At 44.0% G+C, this 19,425-nt stretch overlaps 2 protein-coding genes across 5 annotated transcripts in view; one reads left to right on the top strand and one right to left on the bottom strand.

The window, feature by feature from the left end:
* Positions 1-1,505, top strand: part of TPR (translocated promoter region, nuclear basket protein) — a 62,522-nt gene extending 61,017 nt beyond the window's left edge. For both annotated transcript variants that reach the window (XM_077332663.1, XM_077332662.1), the window contains exons 50-51: positions 418-516; positions 1,280-1,505. In XM_077332663.1, the coding sequence (XP_077188778.1) occupies positions 418-516; positions 1,280-1,335 (155 nt within the window). In that variant the 3' untranslated portion in view covers positions 1,336-1,505. The remainder of the gene's footprint in view (positions 1-417; positions 517-1,279) is intronic.
* A 4-nt stretch (positions 1,506-1,509) lies between these two features.
* The window catches only part of PRG4 (proteoglycan 4), a 34,724-nt gene continuing 16,808 nt past the window's right edge, over positions 1,510-19,425 (bottom strand). For 2 of the 3 annotated variants that reach the window (XM_077332665.1, XM_077332666.1), the window contains 7 exons: positions 14,372-14,674; positions 11,837-11,926; positions 10,432-10,574; positions 5,052-5,208; positions 2,831-3,052; positions 2,227-2,352; positions 1,510-1,645 (listed from right to left, as the gene is read on the bottom strand). In XM_077332665.1, coding sequence (XP_077188780.1) covers positions 1,548-1,645; positions 2,227-2,352; positions 2,831-3,052; positions 5,052-5,208; positions 10,432-10,574; positions 11,837-11,926; positions 14,372-14,674 — 1,139 coding nt within the window. In that variant the 3' untranslated portion in view covers positions 1,510-1,547. Of the gene's footprint in view, positions 1,646-2,226; positions 2,353-2,830; positions 3,053-5,051; positions 5,209-10,431; positions 10,575-11,836; positions 11,927-14,371; positions 19,411-19,425 lie in introns of those variants that run through there. The other variant, XM_077332664.1, reaches the window with a different exon arrangement.

The following is a 19,425-nucleotide window of genomic DNA, read 5'->3' as shown; positions in this document are numbered from 1 at the left end:
GATGCAGGAGGGGGGAAATCGGGAAAAGTCACACAGACATGTTAATATTGAATTTGGATCCCACCCATTGTGGGCCTCCAGACCTCAGAAAAACATGTTGCTAGATTCTCTTGTTTTCAATACTTAGTAGATTTCTCATCTCAGGAGCATACGTGCCTCTTCATATTATTCTTATCAGGCACTTAAGATTTAACATTCATGCAGGTAGATAACGTGCCAAAAGATGAAAGCCCAAAACTTTTTTTTCCCCAGTTTGAGATTTTATTTGTATTTCCTACACCCTCACAAATGTGCAGAAAAGATAAAAATCAAGAACAGCTGTATATTGAAATTCAGTCATGAATACAGTGAATTGGCCCCTCATGTCAAACTACAGTCACAGCCGTACCCCCTTTTCCCCCGTGACCTCTCTTGCAGACACAAGCAGTAATCACCCAAAGCCATTTCGGCGGGTCAGGCTCCAGCCCCCAACACTGAGAACTGGAGTTCGTGGTCGTCAGTTTAACAGACAGAGGGGTGAGTATCCTTGGGAGCTGACATAAGAATCACTTTGAAGTATTGTGCATGATGATCTCTTAACAAGTTTTCCCTACTTGCTCTTTAAAAGAATGTGCTGAGCAGTACTGTAGCCATTGTGGCATGCAGAGAGCTGGATAATGTTGAAATTCCCTGCCACAAAGACCTGTGTTTTTCAAGGAATTAAAAAAAAAACCCAAAACTTAAAGATGCTCTGGAAAATAGTATGAGATTTTTCCCCAAGAGAAGAAATGAATTTCAGCAGATAGTAAATAAATATAAGTATCACATCAGCAAACCAAAAGCTTAACAAGGCCTTTTAAGTGTTTCCCTTCCCTCAGTCTGATGATGTTATCAGTGCTGGTGAAAATGTAGAATTGTCTGAGAATGGTGGTTTCTTCAAAGGAATTAAAATTTGCATTCTAATGATTTGTTTAAAGTCAGTATACTGCTTCCCCCCCTTTTTTTTTCTCTCTCACTGTTCATGCTAGCTGTCAAAATCACCTTTGGGATAAACAAGAGGTATTTCCAGCATAGGATGCTATTTTTTTAATTGATCGAAATAGAAGTGATAAAAAGGGAAGCAATATGGAACCCACAACAAAGCATGCCGTGACGGACATATATAAGATGGAGTGATTATCCTAAAAAGTGTATGGAAGGGGATCTCCAAGGAATCCTTTCATAGTGACCTTTAAATTAATGGAGGATTAATAACAATACCGTGGAACAAAAATAATATATTAATACTCTTTTCTTGCAGGGGTAACTCATGCAATGGGAGGAAGAGGAGGTCTAAACAGAGGAAATATTAACTGAGTTCTGTAAAAAAAAAAACCCCACAAACTTGGAGAAAGTGTATACTGTTCAGTCTGCTTCTATTCTGTCTTTGTGTAGTAGCCACCAAGCTTAAGGGCAGTTTTTAAACTTGGATTGGTGTATGAACATTTCATTGTCTTTTATTAATAAAAATTATGGAAATTGTCAAAGGCAATAGCACTTCTTTCGGCCTTCGTGCTTCCCAGTCACCCTTAAGGACACTTGTACCATGCCTTGGATGTTGTTTGGCCGGTCAGCTTTGTGACCGGTCTCACTATTCTGCTGGCCACGTCCACATTGTAGTATTGATCTGGAAAAGGGAACAGAAACAGAAGTAAGCGTCAGGCTAAAAACTAGGCAGGAGACTGGGTGGGTTGGATTTTCTTAAAGATGTGAAGGTTTGCAAGGAACATAAAAATTCAGTCCTCCAAAGACTGTCTATTTTCCATTAGAAAAGCTTAAAACTACTCCACATAAAACCTTCCTTTCTCCACCTCCCAGGCTTTCTTTGGTTTTCCCTCCAGGAGTAAGCAGCTCTAATCTAGTGTAGTTAAAAGATTCAGAGCTTCCATGCAGGTCCCCAGGGTTATTTGGGCTGTGGTGTGGGGAGAAAGAATTTAAGCATTCTGTATCATTTCACCAGTCAGAGTTCTACTCTTCTCTCCCTCATTCTCCCCTCCCCCCTTTCCAGGGCTGTTGAGTGTTGATAACACAAGAAGAGAGGAGCTTAACTGGTGAAATTATGGGGAGTGCAAGTTAACCCATTCTCCCCACACAGTACAGCCCCAATCCAACCCAGCCTTAGCTGCAGGTCCCCGTGAATTGCAGAGCATTGGCCTAAAAGATTTGCCAGTTTTAGAGGTTGATGCTGAGATGTCTAAGCAAACATACCTTTAGAAAAAGCATAGTAATCATAGCCATCTGGCTTCTGCCCATTAGGCACTGAGGTAACAGCATTAACATCTTTTGGAAATCCTCTCCAGTATGCTGTGACCTTAGCCTCCGGCTGCAGCACTCCTGCAAATGCAATAGAAGAAGAGTTGGTTCTTATATGCCGCTTTTCTCTACCACGAGGAATCTCAAAGTGGCTTACATTTGCCTTCCCTTTCCTCTCTCCACAACAGACACCCTGCAAGGTAGATGAGGCTGAGAGAGCCCTGATATTACTGCTCGGTCAGAACAGCTTTATCAGTGCTGTGGGGAGCCCAAGGTCACCCAGCTGGTTGCATGTGGGGGAGCGCGGAATCAAACACAGCTCGCCAGATTAGAAGTCCTGCACTCCTAACCACTACATCAAGCTAGCCATTTCTGAAAGTCACCTTATTGGCACAATAGTCCCCATGGAAGCAAATATCTGAATAGCTCAAATTAAATGTCCGTTCTTAAACATGATAACGGAAGGAAACGTATCCTCGGTTAGTTGTTTGAAACAACTATGCTTCAGTTGTGCACACGTGCTGCTGAATCCTATTGAAATCATTTGGATTTAATCTACCTGTGAAGGTGGCAGTAGGCTGACGGGTGATCTGAACCACAGGATACTGCTTGATTCTGACAGTGCGGAAAATCTGGTGAGGCCTGACCACACGGTGAAAGATTTGCCGACGCCTCCTGATCACCGTTCTTGGTCTGTAAGCTGGGTAGCTCACAGTCACAACTTTCTTCTGGCACTTCTTAGCACCTTCTTGCTTGTAGGTGTATTGCTGAACATTGCCCCCTATCACAGAAAAGCCACATTGTTAACATTTCTCCGGTAGCCAAGAAAATCTGCTTCGCTTTAATTCACAGCATAAGAAACGACTGCTATTCTGACTAGGGATGTTCACAAACTGAGGCACGATCCATGATTTCTCACAAAAATGTTCCAGTTTGTACACTCTGAATCCCAGCCTGGTGGAATGAGCTCCCGGGAGAGCTGAGGGCCCTGATTACAGTTCCGCAGGGCCTGTAGAACAGAGCTCTTCCACCAGGTCTTTGGTTGAGGCCAGGAATAAGAACCACGAAGCCCCTCCTCAGGCTAAGCATTTACATCTAGCAATCCCCCCCCCCCCCCAAGGTGGATGGCTCCTGGGTGGGGAGGGAGCTATGGGATTATGTCACCATCTGGGTTATATTTATTTTATGGGGTTTATATGACTTGTAAACCCGCCTTGAGTCCATGGAGAGTGGCAGGCTAGAAATATAAATAAACAAATCCCAGACCTTTGCCCAATTTGGATTGGGTGCAGGGAGAAACAAGGTTTAAAGGGCTGCCTGTCATTTAAAGCAGGGGTAGTCAACCTGTGGTCCCCCAGATGTTCATGGACTACAATTCCCATGAGCCCCTGCCAGCGTTTGCCAGCTCATGGGAATTGTAGTCCATGAACATCTGGAGGACCACAGGTTGACTACCCCTGATTTAAAGCTAAGAGCTAGCATGTGGACCTGTCTGCTGTCAGCTTGAAATGGCTTCTCAGTGGGAGAGCAAAATCGATCACTGAGATGACCTGCAGCCATTTTAACCTAACATATTAACATTGGACACTCCTGTCCACTGGCAGCCTGAAGCAGCTGGCAGCCCTTTTAGCAATCCCTTGAACTTCCCCTCCCTTGGAAAGGGCAAGGGGGAGCGAAAACGACTGGCCAAAAATGAGCTGGTTTGATTTGGGGCTTTGAGCTAAGATTTAATTCAGGTATTCCGTTTGTGAAGACCCAGAATCAAACCAGAATAGCCTGGTTTGTGCCCATCCCTATGGCACCAATAATAAACTGCAGTCTATTCTGGACATTTATCATGTCATAGCTGTTGGTGGACTCCATTTTGTTTTTTTAAAAATCTTAAATGGATATGTGGATGGCACCATTGAGACAACTTGATTTAAAAGCAGCCCTGGTAAATTAAAGAGACCAGTTGTTTAAGCATTTACAAAAGCCACACTGTGGAAGGCAACGATATATTGTATGCATCATCTAAAGCAATGGCCTTGGATCTAAATGTATTTATTCTTCAACTTGTATACCGCCACTCCTCTGGAGATCTCGCGGCGGATCACATAAGTCAAACATTAAAATACAATAAAACCCTATAAAATCCTCCCAGTCACAACAACAAAGGTGGCAACTGGCCACATACACTTTTAATTGAACTCAATCCACCTTGTTCAGCCAGAGGCCCAGTCCTCTTCCACTGGGAGTGGGTGCAGGTCTGATAGACCGTGGGGTGGGGGTGGGGGTGGGGGTTTCCTTGACTGGAATGCCAGACTCTGCCCTGGCCTCAACCATATGCCTGGCGGAAGAGCTCCGTCTTGCAGGCCCTGCGGAAAGCTGACAACTCCAGCAAAGCTCTGATGGTGAAATGGATCCCAACCATTTTGGGGCACCCAAGCAACTGGGGGTGGTTGGGAAACACTGGACTGCAGCTTATGAAAGAAATCTGCATAGACCATTCCCCTCCCATGCAAGTAGAATGTCTTCTTCTTGTGGAAGCACACCTTTTTTATCTTTTCCCCTTCAAAACTTTTAAAATCATTATAAAGATTTAATTGTTAGCACTTTGAAATACTGTATACTACCAGCAAATAATCCAAAATCTCCCTTGCAACAGATGTTAAGGAAATTGGTTACATCACTTGATTCTCAAGTTCATCCACCAAGACTTAAATATTTATGCCTGTTATGGGCTCCTGGGTTGTATGCAGTGTTGCTAGTCAGGTAGGTACATCAGATATGAAGCTCACCATTTTTGAAGAAATATACAGATTCTGGCCTGCTCTTGTGTGTCGCTACAGAGAGAGCTGCTACTATTTTCCCATTTAATCCGCCAAATCCTTTTATAACGGGCTTGGGGTAGCCAGAATCCATTCTGTCATTGGTGAAGCGCCAGTACTGAGAGTCCTGAGAAGTAAAATAAAATGACATGATAACAAGTCAGAAAAGACCTGTTACTAGCTCTAATGTAGCAGATGTGCAGCTGGTGTCAAAAAACAGCACCAAGATGATTTCAATAGAACACTTAGTTTCATTCATTGTACTAGCTTGAAAGCCCGTTCCTAAGAACGGGCCTTGAAAGGGTCTTCTACCCTGGCCCCTGGCCAGGCAGCTTAAGGTGGCTTTGGGCCGCAGTTCACAGCCGGATCAGGGCGGCAGGTGGGGGCTGGTCTGGGACAGAGCTCCTTCAGGCAGTCAGCAGGCCGGGAGGCCCTCGTTAACAGGCCCTGCATAGCAATTAGCAGGCTTAGCCTAGCAGGCCAAGAGTAAGGTGAACAGATTTTACCATTGGTAAAGCGGGACACGATTGACCGGGGGGATTCTTGATTAAAAAATTGTTCTATGTGGAGCAACAGAAAGTTTCATAGAACGCATAGAATGCAAAAATAGTACTGCAATATATATATGTATATATACTTCAACATAAGTACAATTTGCCAGGTACCCCCAGATGTCCCTCCAAAAGTGGGACTATCTGGTCACCTTAGCCAAGAGGTCCTCGTTAGCAGGCCCTCCCCCAGGACCCTGTGGCCAAGGCCCTCTCCCCTTACCTGCTGCTGGCTCCAGGCATTGAGGTGCGTCTGAGAGCAAAGAGGCTAGAGTCCAGGGACAGAGGGTGGGAGCTGCAGGGGCAGGGCCAATCAGGGTGCAGACATCTTTGCTGGCCCTATTCCAACTTGGGCAGCTGGACACGTCCCACCCCCCAGGCTGGTTCACAAATATATAGAGGAACCATGGATAAGGATGGCGTGTGTGTAATGTACGATTGTAGGATTGTCTGGCAGCCAGGCAGAAGACATTCAGCTGTTGCCAGGCTTTGTGTCACAATCCTATTTTCCTTGGACTTCCGCCATCCAAAGACTAACCAAGGCTGACCCTGCTTAGCTTCCAAGATCTGACGGATGGTCAGGGTAAACATTAAAATATTATGTTGATCATTGGTAATTTATCTACCTTAGAGAAAGTCCAGTCCAAATTCCTGAGAACAATTCTCCAACTACCAGATAACATTTCTAATGTCACAATTAGGATAGAGACTGGTAGGGTTAATGTCCAGATGAGGCTTTGGGTGGCAACCTTCATGCTCTGGTTAAAATGGCTACATCGACAAAAAGGTCTATCGAGCCTACTGACAGATTCATTTGTTAGACCCTGGTTAAATGTACTGCAACAAAAGCTAGGCTCCTATGATCTGTCCTACCAACTTGTTATGACAAGGCAAAAGAATAAACAAAGGCCAGGGGAATAGAATTAGAAAGGCAGCAGGATCTCAGTAGGATTTCAGATCCACTCTTGGGAAAAGGTCTCCTTAATAAGATCGTCTTGATGCCATATTTAACCCATATCACAGATTCTGAAATTAGAAGAACATTTAGTCTTCTCCGCCATAATGCTCCCCCTTCTGCCTTCTTGGAAGGAAAGTTTAATGGGCTACCAATAAAGGTACGTAAGTGTCTTTGCAAAGAAGGACAAATTGAAACTACTGAGCATGTCCTTTTTGAGTGTAAGCTTTATAACAGGTACATTGAGATCAATGCTTACAAAATGTCCTAGCTGTCTGCAGCAAAACATCTCCCCGCCGTCATTAAGTCTAAGCTGTTTACTGCAAGGGAGAAAAGGAAATTCTGCAAGCAAAATGAAGCAGGCAAAAATGCCACTGGGTAAGCATTGATTTAATTGGGGCTAGCAAGTTTGATTTATTGTTATTAGTCATTTGCTTTCCTATGAAATAATTTGACAAGACACACCCACACGGAGCTTCTCACTGAGTGGGGCAAAGGAAGAGGTAAAATGATACTAACAGTGGACTCCCAAGTGGCAGGCAGCTGCAAGGAGGAGTGCAGGAGGGAAGGTATTCCACCATACTCTAACAATAGTGGCCAGCAGTTTCCCCCTAGTTCCCAGCAGGGGAACTAGCATGTAGAGCAGGGGTAGTCAAACTGCGGCCCTCCAGATGTCCATGGACTACAATTCCCAGGAGCCCCCTGCCAGCAAATGCTGGCAGGGGGCTCCTGGGAATTGTAGTCCATGTAGTCCATCTGGAGGGCCGCAGTTTAACTACCCCTGATGTAGAGCAACAGGGGGACTGGGCTTGATGTGTAGTGATGTCAGTGGCCATCCAAACCTTTGGGAAAGGCTGTGTAGCCCTGGGGAGCACTTGCATAACCCCAGGGCTCCCCAGAACCCTGGCTGGGAATCCCTGCTCCACCCACTATACTATGCTGTCTTACAATTACGTTATTTCTCCCTTCCTCAAAGGATCTCAAGCAGCATACATGGGTCCCATATCTTTTCCAGATGCTTTTGCATTTGCAGGGAGCAAGGCTGCATGAAGTGGAAGGAGAAGCAGACCCACTTCTCCTTCCCCTTCTCCCATTTCTGACCACTCCCCCTGTTGCTCTACATACCTATTTCTCCACAATGGAAAAATGGTAAATGATCAATGGATTGGCTGGCTCCCATATCTTACATCTGGGCTGACTTCTCCGAAAGGGCATGTCACCACTTCCAGAGTTCATGGAAGACCAATAACGTATTACAGGGGTTCCCCCATGGTTAAATGGTTGAAAAGGGCTGGGTTAGAGTATCCAACTGGGATCTGGAAAACTCAGGTTTGAATCCATACCCTCTCATGGTGAGCTTCCTGGGTGGGCTTCGGGTAGTCACAGCCATCCTTAACCTACCACACATGGAGCTTAAAGGTGCAACTGGACTCTAATTTTATTGTGCTACTTCAGCCTTTTCATTTTATTTGTTGAAACTCATTCTGATCTATGCATCTCTCCTATAATGTCCATCTCTCTGATTAACATACAATTTTTGACAAGTTTATTTCTGGTCTATGTCAACACGTTTTTTTCCTGAATCCTCCTCCTTATATGGGCCATCCAGCAGTAGCTTAGCTGATGCAATAATTCGTGGTTGGGTGGAAGGAATTAGCTTAATTCTTTTTCTTTACAGAGCTGGATATTTTCAATATAATGTGTGTGGTTTGGCAGTCCAAATCTGACCCACCCAAGCTACCAGACTTGGTTGACTTATGATGAGATCTCCGGGATTTTTTCCCTCCCGATCTTGGCAATATGAATTGGGAACATTTGCTAATAATAGGGACATGTAGGATGTAAGAGCAGAAGACATGGTGGAAAGTGTAGATGTCGGAACACGTAGCTAATTTGAGGCCCATGTACAATTCAACTCATGTGAAACTATGTAAACCTAATTCAAATTTGATTCAGCGTAAATGGCATGTGTTTACCATGTATTATAGCCCCAGTTGGAGTACCCCAAGAGGAGCCAACTTCAAGAGCAATTCAAGCACTTGCTCAGATTGGCAAGATCTTTAAAGGCACCCAGAAAGACACACATAATCCACAGGACGTGTCCATCATCACTTGGACCATTATAAAAGACCCTGGGTCATATCTCCGCGGAATGTGAAGTGCTGCAAAATGCCTGGGCATTCTCTAGTTTCCAAGGCTATCCTCTTAAGAACGTAAATATATCTTGGTTATAAGGTATATAAGTTGTTAATATTTCCGGGGTCATTTCTACTTTTGCTACTATTTTACAGGTCCTGCTGAAGAACAGGAAACATAAGGTGTGGTGCATAGGGTTCTGGTGTTCCTTGGAAGCTTCAGACTTTCCACATTATTAAAAAAAATGTTTCTACCAGGTTCTGAAAATGTGTGGTCTTTCTCCTTCAGAAATAACAGTTGCGCACAAAAAACAGTTTGTCAGGCTGACCAGCCCTGCAGTTTATTAGCAAAACTCTGGCAAGTTTCACACTTACAGCTAAATAAGGTTTAGTTATTTGACTGGTCTATTTAGTACTGGTAGGGAAACCCATTTTTAAAACAAGCTGTAGAAAGGGAGAGGGAGGGCAGGAGGCCTCTGATTGGCCCTCAGTGTGTGTGGGGTGGTGGCCCATCCCTATTGGGAGCATGTCCCTCAGTGAGAGCCAATCAAAGTTTTGGCTCATTGTTGGGTAGTACATGCACTCAATTTTAAATATATAATTATAATTATATATATTGCAGGTAGATATTTTAAAAAATTAATTTCATATTAATATTAAATTATTCTAATTATTTCCATGCAAGAAGGAAGCATATCTCTTTTGAGTTGTTTGCCATAGCATATCTGGGCATGATCTAAAAATAAAATATCATTTTTCACTAGAACAATTGTCATCTATACACAAATCAGTTGATCAGTTAAAGATCATATAATTTGCCAAGATTTTTTTAAATCACGTCAGAACCTTAATGGCACTTATCATTCACACTTTGTTTAGTTTAAATGTAATTTAAACAGTTAAGTATACTAAATGTCTGTACTCCAGGAGTTTCAAACTGTGCATAACCATGAGTAAAATTGGAAGTAACCATGAGCAAAACTGGAAAGACTCTAAAATACACTAAAAGAATCTCTCATGACAAATTGACACTAAAATTCCTTTGTTTCATTGCCTCTTTTCATTTTTTGGTTTGAACATCGAGAAAGGTGAATCAAAACTAATGCTCGTTACTTCTGAAGGCTTTTCTCCAACATAGCACCAGCAGAAGGGGGTGGGGATTTCCCCTGCATTATTCAGTTGTCAACTTACATATGACAACAAGGTGAACAAAAAGGAAACTGTAAAGAATGGATTTGGTAAAAATGCTAAGTCAACCTATGAGCATTTCTTCAAATATATCAGGAGCAGGAAGCCAGCTAGGGAGGATCTGGTGCCTTTTGGTGACCAAGGAATTAAAGGATTGCTTAAGGAAGATGAGGAAATGGCAGAGGAAGAAAGGGGCAGCATGGTTGAGCAACCAAAGGCAAGCAGGAAGAAAGGGAAGGGGAATTTGTTATAGGATTGCCACTTGCAAACTCAACCTTATGCCATCGTCTCTGTTTGACACACGCTGATCCTCCTTCGGTCCAAGAGCATGGGTGGGGGAGGGAGAAAGATGGGAGTGTTTTCTCTTGCTGGTGGCAAATTCTACTGGGCAATCTAGCTGCAAAATTTGGGTAGCTTCTTTTCTGGCAACATTCCATATTGTTACATTGTGGACAACATCTTCTGCAAAGTATGAGGTGGTCAATATGGATATGTCAAAACTATGAAAAATTAAATTACTTCACCTTGATAAAGAAGGTTTTGCCATCACAGTTGCATCTAGAAAAGACAGTGTCGATGGGGGATGGAATGCCCCACACCTCAGTGATTTTGCGAGGGCAATGGGATGGTGGTGAGCTAGTTCCATTCAGCAACCAGTAGTAATGACCTGCAAAAGCAAGCAGAGATTGGCAGGCATGCCCAGAAAGCAAAGCATTCATCTTTACAACTCTCACTCTCTCTGCAGTGCTTAAACTTTTCAATAAATGCTCACTGGAAAACAATATAAAACATGACAACAATTATTTTCAAACTATGAGCCAGGCTCTCCTTTAGTGGGAGTCTAGTATTTAAAAGAGGATCCAAGTACCTGAGGAGGGGGGTTTCCTTCCTTCCCCCATCTGTGGAGACCTGGGCAGTTTGATGGTTCTGAATGTGGACCCTCGCTGATGTAAGTTGGATTTATTAGATGACTATGCTCTTATTTTGGTCAGTCATTCACATGTCATGTGAAAACCAAGGAGGGCAGGACGTATTGGTGCTTACTAAAAACCACACAAACCTAGCTTTGACAGGTAGAGAATTTCTCTGCCAGACCTCTGCTTGTGTCTAGGACAGGATGCAGAGGTGCTGTCTCCAAAGTTTGCCTTGGACTCTAAAGGAGCAGCATCGAGAGGAGATTCAGCCCCTCCCCACACACAGCTATACTACTACCACTTCCAGTGCCCTGGATCTCACTGGGAAGGTATGGGAGAAATTTGCTTGGGGCAGCTAAATGGCTTGAGCCACCTTGTTCAGGTACCATTGTACTGGCCGTTGTTTCTGATATTCATGCAGGGGTGTCCAAACTGTGGCTTTCCAGATGTTCATGGGCTACAGTTCCCATAAGCCCCTGACAGCCAGCAGGGGCTCACGGGAATTGTAGTCTATGGACATCTGGAGAGCCACAGTTTGGACACCCCTGAATTCTATGTATGTATGTATGTATGTATGTATGTATGTATGTATGTATGTATGTATGTATGTATGTATGTATGTATGTATGTATGTATTTATTTATTTATTTATTTATTTATTTATTTATTTATTTATTTATTTAATTGAATTTGTACCCCACCCCTCCCAACACATCTGCTCGGGGCGGCTTACAGAATAAAAGTGCACAGTAGCCCAAATACGATAAAACGGTAAAAAACCAACAACCCCCACAAATTAACTGCGAAACAACATACATTCTAGGGTCACTTTTTTCCTCCACTGAACAGCAGCATACTGATACAACCCAACTGTCATATAGCTACATAAAAAAACACATATAGTTATGTACATAGACATTATTCACACACAAAGCTGCCTTAGAGGAAGGTAGGGTCAAATTTTTTAAGATACCTTGCTATTTGACATTTTGATGAAAATAGTTTGGTAACTCACCTCTGAATACAGCTAACGATCCATTTTGTAAAGGGACAATTCCGTCTGCAGGCTTCCCATTACACAAGTTCATCTCTTCAGGAGGTGTATCTGATGCAAAAGAACCAGCAATCGTTCTTATTAAATGTTTTTCTTTTTCAAAAATTTAATGCAAGTTCTCCATCATAATGTTCTCTAACAAAGGGCAAAAATGGAATGGAAACAGACTACTGTATCCCTGCAGACGCTATGACTTCAGCCTGCTCAGCTGAAACCTATGGCACTCTTCTGCTAAGTCTTCCTCCAATGGAGAAAATGTCTTTGTTGAAGCAAATATTTCTCTTTTGAAGGAAGCAATGGTGGAAAGGAGTCATAACGTCAACCGCCAAATGTAATAGGAAACTGGCTGACTCCTGTATGAACAATAAAAGCCATACATAGGTACCACCCATAAGGCTGGAATATCTATCTATTAAACAGATTCCTCACCTGTGCAGAAAAATATGATTTTGTAAATTAATAGAAAACAAAGTAAGAGTCTGATAAGAACCAAAAATGCATCAAAAAGAGCATAATGTGGAAAACAACTGAATGTTTTGGGGAGGGAGAAGCATAAGAAGAAGAAGAAGGGGAGTAGGAAGAGCTGGTTTTCATACTCTGCACAAAGCAGCTTACAATCGCCTTCCCTTCCTCTCCCCACCACAGACACCCTGTGAGGTGGGTGAGGCTGAGAGAGTTCTGACAGGACTGCTCGATCAGAACAGCACTATCAGGGCTATGACGAGCTCAAGGTCAACCAGCTGGCTACATGAGGAGGAGCAGAGAATCAAACCTGGCTCATCAGGTTACAAGCCACCACTCTTAACCACTAAACTAAGTCTGTTTAAGTTTCTGAGGGAAAAAATATTTAGAAGGTTGAGGTGGGAACTCCCCATCATTTCCTAGCTCTTGATTAGGCATGTGCACTTTGGACCACTCCAGGGCTGCTTCAGAGACGAATTGACTGAATAAAGTCCAAAGCGCAAAATCCTATAGGGAAACAGAGCCAAAGTGGCTGTCCAAATAGCGCTTCGGCCCCCGCCCACCCGCCCTGAACGAAGCTTCACATTCATGAGGCCTGAAGGGCGGAGAGTGTGAGCGAGAGCCCTGCCCCCAACCCTGGCCCACTTCCTGCCCGGGCTGCCTTCACTCACCTGCAGTTGGTCCCCCGTCTGGAGGGTCATGCTCCCAGGTCTCTGCCCGTCGGAGGGGCAACAAGCAGCAGTCTCTGGGGCTGCCACCTCCCTCAAGCACCGCAGAGTAAGTGCGCCGCTGAGGAGAGCATCCTGCCGTCCCGCCGGGTGTCGAGGCACACCACCCTGCTGCCCGGGCAAGGCTGAGATGGAGCAGAAGCTGCACTAGCCCGGGAAGTCAGCTGCGCCAGCTCGCTTGCCCCAAAGCCCCCCAAAACAAGCCCCACGCCTTCCACGGCAGCACAGCTTCAACCTGCCCAGCAGATCAGAAAACTGGGACAAGACTTTAATGGCCAAAGTGCTCCGGAGATGTCCGGAGAGCTTCGGCTGGGCTTTTCACAGTCCGAAGTGGGTTCTTTCGAACCCAAAGTGCTTCAGATGTTTTCCTTAGCGCACATGCCTGCACTTGATTCCCCAGGATGCTCACACATGTCATGTTTATTTGTTTTCAGGTGGAATTCTGATAAAGACATTAATAACTTCTAGCACATCCTATGGGCCCCGCCGTTCAAGCCCCACCCCGGCCTTGCTGGCAAAGCCCCTGAATTGAGTGACAGAGAGCTTGCCGGAGAACGAACATACAGAGAGCTCACACACGTATTTCTGGGGTCACTTCTTCACTTGCAGGTCTGTGCAAGTCCAGCAATTCAATGCTGGACTTCTTTCCAGGGTCACTCTCTAGGGCAGGGGTAGTCAAACTGCGGCCCTCCAGATGTCCGTGGACTACAATTCCCAGGAGCCCCCTGCCAGCGTTCGCTGGCAGGGGGCTCCTGGGAATTGTAGTCCACGGACATCTGGAGGGCCGCAGTTTGACTTCCCCTGCTCTAGGGCTACCATTTCTCCCAGACTTTTCACATATTACATTCACACATCCCAGAGCCTGACATGCAGATATCAGGACCATGCACTACCCATGTACCTCCAGATAAGCATGGGTACCATAAATGAGGAACTCTAAGCCCTCAGCCAGCCCTCCACAGCCCTCAGTCGACTCTCCTCAGCAGGGGACACTTTTTAGGTTTTTAGTAAGGAGCAATGGTAAACTTGCGAAGTTGTATTCTTGAGTATACTCAAGGTTTTAAAAGTTTAAGATAAATAGCTGTGGTACTTTTAAATATAAAATGTATATATAATTACCACACAGGTAGGTAGTCCTGCTTAGGGAACCATTCCTCCTTCCATAAATAACTTCCCATCTCCTACAAAACTCATGTTTCCCCAGATGTACTCACACATTGGCCCCCGCTCCCCCCCCCCATTCCTTCCAGGTATTTTAAGACACTGGTGTTCATCCTTCATAAAAAAAATTAAGAAATACATATACCTCTATATAATAAGGGGTTGATTATTTTCTCTGGTCGAATATATTCTCTGGTTATGTTGGTAATCCTCTCAGGAAGCCTAGCTGTATAAGTTGTGGTGTACATTGTAGTAGGATAATAAGTCACACGTCGTCGTTTTGTAGTTACAAGAGTGGTGGGGAAAGATGAAGTATACTGTGTGGTCCTGTCAACTGTAGAAGTTGGGGTGTTGGGAGATTTTGGTGTAATCAAAGACGTTGTAGTCACCTGTGTTACTTTAGTATTTGTATTCTTGTTAGCAGGAGTTTGCTTGGTGGGTTCTGTATCTGAAACAAGATCAATTTTGGTATTAGTTGTAACATTACGTGTGGTTGTAACTGGGTGTTCAGGTCTATTTGATGGGTTGGTGCTTGTAGATGTAGTAGTAGTTGTTATCCGTGTAATTTTAGTGGTGGTTTCTGGCTTGACCTTTTTATCATTGTCATTTGGGTTACGTGAGCTAGGAGTTGATCCCGTTGTGACAGTTTCAGTAATTTTTGTGACTTTAGTGATGCTACCTGGCCTGCCACTTTCATCAGGATTAGGTAAATTGCTCAATGGATCAGGTTCTGTTTTGATGGTGGTAGTAGTTTTTGTGACTTCAGTTGTACGATCTGGCTTAGCGGGTTTTGGTGTATCATTTGGTGAGTTAGACTGTGTAATTATTGTTGTTGTCTCTTTTACTTTGGAAGTAACACCTGGTGTGTCAACTGTAGTATCAACATTGAAACGAGGTTCATCATTTGGTGGTTTAGATTGTGTTGGTCTTTCTGGGATTTCAGGAATCTTTGATAAAGGTCTGCCTTCATCATCATTTGGATCATTTGGTTCAGTCTGTGCTGTTATTGTCTCTATGACTGTAGTAATCCTTTCTGGTTTGACATTTTTATCATCACCAGTAGGGCTGGGTTGGCCACTTGAGGGATCAGTCTGTGTTATTATGGTCTCTCTGAATGGAGTAATTCCTTCTGGTCTATCATTTTTATCAGTACTAACAGGGATGGGAGTACCATTTACTGGATCATGCTGTGTTGTTATTGTCTCTCTTACTATAGTAGTCCTTTCTGGTTTGTCATTTTTATCTTCTTCAGTAGGGCTGGGTTGGCTACTTGAGGGATAAGTCTGTGTTATTACTGTCTCTCTAACTGGAGTCGTTCCTTCTGGTCTGTCATTTGGTTGATCACTTGAGGGACTGGTCTGTGTTACTGTTGTCTCTCTAACTGGAGTTGTTCTTTCTGGTCTATCATTTGTATCACGAGTAGTAGGCCGTGGCTGACCACTTGAGGGACTGGTCTGTGTTACTGTTGTCTCTCTAACTGGAGTTGTTCTTTCTGGTCTATCATTTGGTTGATCACTTGAGGGACTGGTCTGTGTTACTGTTGTCTCTCTAACTGGAGTTGTTCTTTCTGGTCTATCATTTGTATCACGAGTAGTAGGCCGTGGTTGACCACTTGAGGGATTGGTCTGTGTTACTGTTGTCTCTCTAACTGGAGTTGTTCTTTCTGGTCTGTCATTTGGTTGATCACTTGAGGGACTGGTCTGTGTTACTGTTGTCTCTCTAACTGGAGTTGTTCTTTCTGGTCTATCATTTGTATCACGAGTAGTAGGCCGTGGCTGACCACTTGAGGGACTGGTCTGTGTTACTGTTGTCTCTCTAACTGGAGTTGTTCTTTCTGGTCTATCATTTGGTTGATCACTTGAGGGACTGGTCTGTGTTACTGTTGTCTCTCTAACTGGAGTGGTTCTTTCTGGTCTATCATTTGGTTGATCACTTGAGGGACTGGTCTGTGTTACTGTTGTCTCTCTAACTGGAGTTGTTCTTTCTGGTCTATCATTTGGTTGATCACTTGAGGGACTGGTCTGTGTTACTGTTGTCTCTCTAACTGGAGTGGTTCCTTCTGGTCTATCATTTGGTTGATCACTCGAGGGACTGGTCTGTGTTACTGTTGTCTCTCTAACTGGAGTGGTTCCTTCTGGTCTATTATTTGGTTGATCACTTGAGGGACTGGTCTGTGTTACTGTTGTCTCTCTAACTGGAGTGGTTCTTTCTGGTCTATCATTTGGTTGATCACTTGAGGGACTGGTCTGTGTTACTGTTGTCTCTCTAACTGGAGTTGTTCTTTCTGGTCTATCATTTGGTTGATCACTTGAGGGACTGTTCTGTGTTACTGTTGTCTCTCTAACTGGAGTGGTTCCTTCTGGTCTATTATTTGGTTGATCACTTGAGGGACTGGTCTGTGTTACTGTTGTCTCTCTAACTGGAGTTGTTCTTTCTGGTCTATCATTTGTATCACCACCTGTAGGTCTTGGTTGAATACTTGATGGATCAGTCTGTGTTGTTACTGTCTCTCTGAGTGGTCTAGTTCCTTCTGGCTTATCATTTTCATTAACAGTTGGGCTGGGTTGGCGATCTGAGGGATCTGTTTGTGTTATTATTGTTTCTCTGACTGTAGTAGTTCCTTCTGGTTTGTCATCTTTATCATCCCCAGTAGGGTTGAGTTGGTCACCTGAGGGATCAGTCTGTGTTATTATTGTCTCTCTGACTGGAGTGGTTTCTTCTGGTTTATTAACAGGAGTTGGTATGCCATTTACTGGATCAAATATTGTTGTTATTGTGTCTCTCACTGTAGTAGTCCCTTCTGGTTTGTCATTTTTATTATCCCCAATAGGGTTAGGTTGAACACTTGAGGGGTCGGTCTGTGTTATTATTGTCTCTCTGACCGGAGTGGTTCCTTCTGGTTTATTAGCAGGAGTTGGTATGCTGTTTACTGGATCAAAAAGTGTTGTTATTATGTCTCTCACTGTAGTAGTCCCTTCCGGTTTGTCATTTTTATAATCACTAGTAGGGCTGGGTTGACCACTTGAAGGATCTGTCTGAGTTATTATTGTCTCTCTCACTGGTCTGGTTCCTTCTGGTTTATCAGTTTTACCATCAACAGCAGGGCTTGGTGTACCATTTACCGGACTGGTCTGTGTGACTGTGGTCTCTCTGAGTGTAGGAGCCACTTCTGGGTTTGGTGTTAATGTCTCTGTGGTTGTAGTAGTCCCTTCAGTTTTATCACTTTTATCATCACCATTAGGGCTCGGCTGGCTACTTGAGGGAACACTCTGGGTTGTTACTGATTCCCTGACCGGAGTGGTTCCTTCCGGTTTATCATCAGGGTTGGTTGTGCCACTTCTGGAGTCAGTCTGTGTCTGTGTGATTGTCTCAGGCACCACAGTACTAATTTCTGATTTATCATTTTTACCGTTATCATCAGGAGTAGGTGAGTTATTTGAGGGATCAGTCATGACTGTTGTCTCTCGGTCCGTAGTAGTCCCTTCTGGCTTGGCATATTTATCAACTGGGGTAGAACTGGGCATGCCATTTGCTGAATCTGTTTGTGTTGTTGTTGTTGTCGTCTCTATGAGACTAGTAGTCCTCTCTGGCTTATTGCTTTTATCATCACCATCAGGGCTGGTTACATCTCCCGGATCGGTCTGTGTTTTTGTTATCTCAGTAATTGTAGTGCCACTGCCCGGCTGGTCATTGTTACCATCAGGATTTACTGTGCTGCTTGTTTGATCTGTCTGTGTTACGCTCTGCATGACCGTAGATGTCTCATCTGGTCTATCATTTATATCATCACCACCAGGAATGGGTGTGGGGTTTACTGTACCAGCCGGTGTTATAGCTGTCTCTGTGGCTGTTGTACTGCTTCCTGTCATGCCATTTTTATCAGTAGCAGGACCATCATCTCTATCACTCGTGGCACCTGTTTGTGCTACAGTTGTCTCTGTGACTCTAGTATTGTTTATATCGTCGGTAGCCGTTCTAGTTGTGTCCCTTGGTGAATCAGTCTGTGTTGTTGCTGTCTCTAGGACTGTTGTACTCCTTTCTGTCCTAACACTTCCATAATCACTTACAGGCTGAAGCGAACTGGCTGCATATGTTGTTGTTCCTGTTTCCTCTATAGCTCTCGTACTACTTTCTGGTGTGTCATTTATATTGCTAGTACCTGGTTTAGCTGCGTCACTTGTTGGATCAGTCTGTGTTGTTGCCATCTCTGTGACTGTAGTACTCCTTTCTGTCCTGACACTTCCATAATCACTTACAGGCTGAGGTGAGCTTGTGAAAGGAACGGCAGGACTTGTCGTTTGGACAGGTATAGGCGTCTCGTTTTCACCAGCTGTGGTTGTCCCTTGATCACCTACGGTAGTTTCTTTTTCTGTAGCCGTAGTTGTGTCTGTGAGAGGTACAGGAGCTGTTTCTTTGTCGGCAGTGGTTGTATCTTTGGCTTCAACGGTACTACTGCCTGTTGTCAGCTCCTCACTAGTAGTCGTAGGTTCTGTTCTCTCTGTAACTGTTGTTTCTTGATGAGCAGTAGTTGTCACTTGTATATCTGTCACAACAGTTGCTTCAGTGGCTAACGTTAGGGCATTTGTACTTGAAGTTGCTTCTGTCTGAGTTCCTGCTACCGTTTCACTCCCACTTGTTTTATCAGTTGTTGTGCTCTCTCCAGCTGCGCCTGTTGTTCTTGTGCCTTTATCTGTGGTTGTTTCAGTCAGTGAGGAGACAGTACTGGGATTAGTTACATCTGATTTATGGGTTGGCATCTCTGTTGACGTAATGTCTGCTGTTGCTATTGTAGTCTCTGTAGTAACTGTATCTTTGGTATTCGTGGCAGTAGTTGCTTTATCACTCTCAGACACTGCCTCATTTTTGCCTGTTGTTGAAATCTGGTTGTCTGCACTGGTTGTGTCCTTAGTCATTGTTGATAGGGCTTCCATAACTACTGTAGTGGTGTCTCTTTTGGCTATTGTTGTTGTGCCTTTAGCCAAAAAGGTTGTGGCTTTCATATCAGCAGTGCTTGTCTCTTGGCCCACAGTGACACTAGCTAGAGTAGACAATGTCAAAACCTCACTGATGCTTGAAATAGTGCTAGGTGATGAATTACTGTTTGGCCTGAATGGTTTTGTAGTAATGATCATGGAGGATGTGGTCACTTGTTCAGACTGGGAAGGAGGGATCTGACTAACGTGATCTTCAGATAAAGGA

The sequence above is a fragment of the Paroedura picta genome, chromosome 4 (genome assembly GCF_049243985.1).
Source record: "Paroedura picta isolate Pp20150507F chromosome 4, Ppicta_v3.0, whole genome shotgun sequence".
In the NCBI taxonomy this organism is placed as follows: domain Eukaryota; kingdom Metazoa; phylum Chordata; class Lepidosauria; order Squamata; family Gekkonidae; genus Paroedura; species Paroedura picta.
Note: the sequence above shows the minus strand (reverse complement) of the source record. Positions and strands in the feature narration are given on the sequence as shown.